This window comes from Mixophyes fleayi, chromosome 2, assembly GCF_038048845.1.
Source record: "Mixophyes fleayi isolate aMixFle1 chromosome 2, aMixFle1.hap1, whole genome shotgun sequence".
Taxonomy (NCBI): domain Eukaryota; kingdom Metazoa; phylum Chordata; class Amphibia; order Anura; family Limnodynastidae; genus Mixophyes; species Mixophyes fleayi.
The window spans coordinates 9,226,866-9,228,329 of NC_134403.1; the positions used below are offsets into that span (position 1 = coordinate 9,226,866).

A 1,464-nucleotide genomic window follows, 5' to 3' on the forward strand; every position below is an offset into this window, starting at 1 on the left:
TCGCTGCCTTTCTGTAACTAAATGTGGGACTTTATTGTAAACTCTGCTCCTCTAGACCTGATGTGAGATCTCTGACCAAAATCACAACCAGACAAGCCTTCTGCTTCAATAACTTTATGTAATACATCTTTTTTTAAATTTTGGGCCCCAAAACTAAGGTGTGTCTTATACGTGGGTGCGTCTTATACATGGGGAAATACGGTAATTAGTAGTGAAATAACATTTCTCCACAATATGAAATGGAGCTGGACTGACCAAGTTCAGCCTTTCTTCTGGAATCTACTCGCATTGAGATCTCCAGGTTTCACTCTAGCAAAGATGTGAAATATGCGCTGTCGGATTTCTTTTATCTTTACACCATAGATAATTGGATTCATCATTGGTGGGACAACAACGTAGAGATTGGCTAAGAGAATATGAACCTTACTGTTTTTATACCCAACTCTGTAAGCGATAAAAGTAAAAAATGCAGGTGTGTAGAAGAGAAAGATAACACAGATATGAGACACACATGTATTGAAGGTCTTGACACGAGCCTCTGTGGACGGGATTCTTAGAACAGCCCTGATGATGACAATGTAGGACACGGCAATCAAGATGATGTCCACACCTGAAGTGCAGGCAGCTATAACGAGACCATACACCGCATTGACCAGTATGTCCGCAGTAGCCAACCTGGCCATGGACATGTGTTCACAGTATGTATGTTCTATCACATTGCTTTGTTGGTAAGGTAATCTGTTTAAAAGAAAGACAAAGGGAGTTACCAAACAAAAACTTCTGGAAATGGCCATGATCACGGTCTTCCTTATGAATGAGCTGGTGAGGGTTGCCGAGTACGTTAAAGGATGGTATATGGCAGAGTATCGATCATAAGCCATGGTGAGCAAAACAGCTGATTCTGTCACAAAGTTTAAGTGAATGAAGAATACCTGGGTGAGACATCCATTAAAAGAGATTATTCCATACTTAAACCAAAAAATACAAAGGGTCTTTGGTACAGCAGAAGAGCTCAGAAGGATGTCGCTGACTGCTAACATCATGATGAACATATACATGGGCTGGTGCAGGCTTTCATTGGATGATATGATCAATAGCAGGATGGAGTTCCCCAGTAAAGTGAAAATATACATGATACAGAATGGGATGGACAGTAGGAGATGTGAGTCCTCCAGACCAGGAATCCCCATCAAGAGGAAATAATCAGGGTGGAAACTGGTCAAGTTTGACATTTTCATAAGATTTTGGTTGCCTGTATTAAAAAAAAATAAGCAGTGAATGTCCTCAATTCTGTTACGACAAAGAGTTTTGTGCACAATATATAAATAGTATGTTATATGAGTTAAAGATGTAAGAATGAATGATTAAAAAAACAAAAAAACTTTTGTTTCAATATACAGGGTGATTCAAAAGTCGCAGTACACCCTTTTATTTCAAAAACTCTACAGGAAATTGGGAAACCTG

General features: G+C 39.2%; 1 protein-coding gene across 1 annotated transcript; it reads right to left on the reverse strand.

The window, feature by feature from the left end:
- Positions 1 to 260: 260 nt before the first annotated feature.
- LOC142139743 (olfactory receptor 52B2-like) lies at positions 261 to 1,238 on the reverse strand. Its single transcript, XM_075197612.1, has one exon. It carries the CDS (start codon positions 1,236 to 1,238, stop codon positions 261 to 263), a length of 978 nt encoding a protein of 325 aa, XP_075053713.1.
- Positions 1,239 to 1,464: the final 226 nt, after the last annotated feature.